The 2,285-nt window shown below is 33.6% G+C and overlaps 1 protein-coding gene across 1 annotated transcript; it reads left to right on the top strand.

Annotated features, from left to right (window-relative positions):
* Positions 1-348: 348 nt before the first annotated feature.
* LOC129948213 (uncharacterized) lies at positions 349-1,099 on the top strand. Its single transcript, XM_056059116.1, has one exon. The coding sequence runs from the start codon at positions 361-363 to the stop codon at positions 1,072-1,074; it is 714 nt and encodes a 237-aa protein (XP_055915091.1). The 5' UTR covers positions 349-360; the 3' UTR covers positions 1,075-1,099.
* The last annotated feature ends 1,186 nt before the right edge of the window (positions 1,100-2,285 follow it).

Raw genomic sequence — 2,285 nt, 5'->3', positions numbered from 1 at the left:
ATTACGGTAATGCCTTTTAGATATTTATACATTATATCGATGTATTGTCTAGAAATGATAATGATCAAACTTGCTTTGTTATCCAAACAAAACATAAAATGCAATTAACATTTAACGTTTTAACACCCTCTATGTACTGTGTCTTGAAATACTTTATTGAATTTTGTGCATATAAAACCTTATGTGGGTTTAAACTGTCAATCATTCTTGTTAAGAATTCTTTTGTTTTCAGTTTAGCACACCTATACCTTTTTTTAAAAATGAAAATGATAGTAAGTAAGTTTGAATATTAACGATATCTTAGTTAGAAATAAAGTATTTTAACTCATTATCAATTTATAGATGATTTTGTTGGCCGTTATGGTTCAATCGGATGCTTTTACACCGTTCTTGACGAATCTTGCATTTAATAGCTTTCCTTCGAGCTTATCAAGAATTATTTCGGAAAAGATTGGATTGCCTATTTCTGAAATGCCTGCAACACCATCAGTACCATCAATACCATCGATACCGTCAACACCACCGATACCGTCAATACCATCAGTACCACCAATGCCATCAATACCGTCAATACCATCACTTCCATCAATTCCACCAATACCATCGTTACCTACAATACCGTCAATACCGTCAATGCCACCAACATCTTCAACACCTTCAGTACCATCAATGCAAATGCCTCCAATTCCGTCAATACCGGCTTTGCCGTCATTACCAACAATACCATCAATACCAACAATACCAGCAATGTCGCCAGCATCATCGATACCATCAATGCCATCAGTTCCATCGATTCCATGGATACCATCAATACCGTCGTTTCCTTCAATACCGTCAATACCATCAATATCCTCATCTAAACCAGCTAAACCTGCTAAGCCATCTAAACCAACAGAAGCATCCAAACCTTTCACTGAATTGAATCCTCAAACTAGAACAGCTTTTCAATATCCCGCTCAATATTACTTTATGCTACCTGGAACATATTACTCTCTTGAAAGCCTGAACGAAAATTACGAACGAAGTTATCCATCTTTAAATTCGGTAACTCAAGGTGGATATTTATACTTCTAGTATTTTTATTTGTTGCAAATTATTATTTTTGCTAAAAATACACATTTTTTATAAGTTTAACACTTGAAAAAATTCGTTTGAAAAAATTTAAAAATATTTGTATAATAAAGATATAATAAAAAAAAACTTGAAAATGTTCGTATTTTTGGCCCAACATTTTTCGTTTTAAACCATTTTTAGAAGATCAACAGTTTTAGAAATATTATCTATCTAAAGTTAAAAATCCCTGTTAGCATATGTCAACATGACAAGTCACAAGTAAGGAAAGAAAATATTGACATTTGGTACGTTTCAGCCCACTGAATTCTCCATATTTAAAACGCCTAAGATTTACTGTTTTAAAAGGTCATACACCGTACATGACGGTAAAACGTCAAAATTATTCACGTTAGGCCAACCAAACATCGTCGCACTTTTCCTTGAAATGTCAAATTTTCTAAAATGAAAAGCCAATAATTCCATACAACATAAAACTGGTATTAGAATAATCCCTATGACTTCCGAAAACGAAGTCTTCAAACTTTTTTAAAAGGAAATTTTCATTTGAAATTCAATGTGAACATACCTTAAAGAAAAAAGTATTAAATGGAAAGCATGTGTAAGAAAATATGACAGTAAGTTGCCTCTCAGCCGGAAGGAACCACATTAATTTGCAGGCAAAGTGGTGCAATTTCGTCTGACACAGACTTCCACATTTCACGACCGATTATTTGTATTCATACCTATGGAAACAATACGAAATACAAGGCACAGTGCCCTCAATGTGGAGCGCATGCCTTGCAGATCAAATTTCTTTTTTTGCAAGTATCTGATGATAAAATCACACTATTAACTGAGATTTGAGCAATAAGGCTGACAAGAGGGTAACCTTTGTGGGACAGTATACCTACTCCATTCATATACGAGAATGTATTTAATGAAGGTATGGTAATTGAAGCAACATCATCATCATCATAATTTTATCGTTTTAATTATTAATAACGACGCAATATTTAGATACCCTAGGAGTTGTCAATCTTGTTGATGATGGGGTAGATTCTTGAAGAGAGGGAAATCTAAGAATTGAATTTCACAATAAATACACTCCCATCTATAACGCCGCCGCCGCGCTATCGATTTATTGCATTAAGGTTGATTTAGATTTTGCATTTGGATGATTTCAAGATCTAGATTTCTCATGGTTAATACGATCGTATAAAAACAAGATATTG

This window comes from Eupeodes corollae, chromosome 2 (genome assembly GCF_945859685.1).
Source record: "Eupeodes corollae chromosome 2, idEupCoro1.1, whole genome shotgun sequence".
Lineage (NCBI taxonomy): Eukaryota > Metazoa > Arthropoda > Insecta > Diptera > Syrphidae > Eupeodes > Eupeodes corollae.
The sequence above is the reverse complement of the archived record's forward strand: the minus strand, read 5'-3'. Positions and strand labels throughout refer to the sequence as shown.

What these genes read in the sequence shown, in the direction of transcription:
- LOC129948213 (XM_056059116.1), top strand. Translation starts at nt 361, where the DNA reads ATGGTTCAATCGGATGCTTTTACACCGTTCTTGACGAATCTTGCATTT.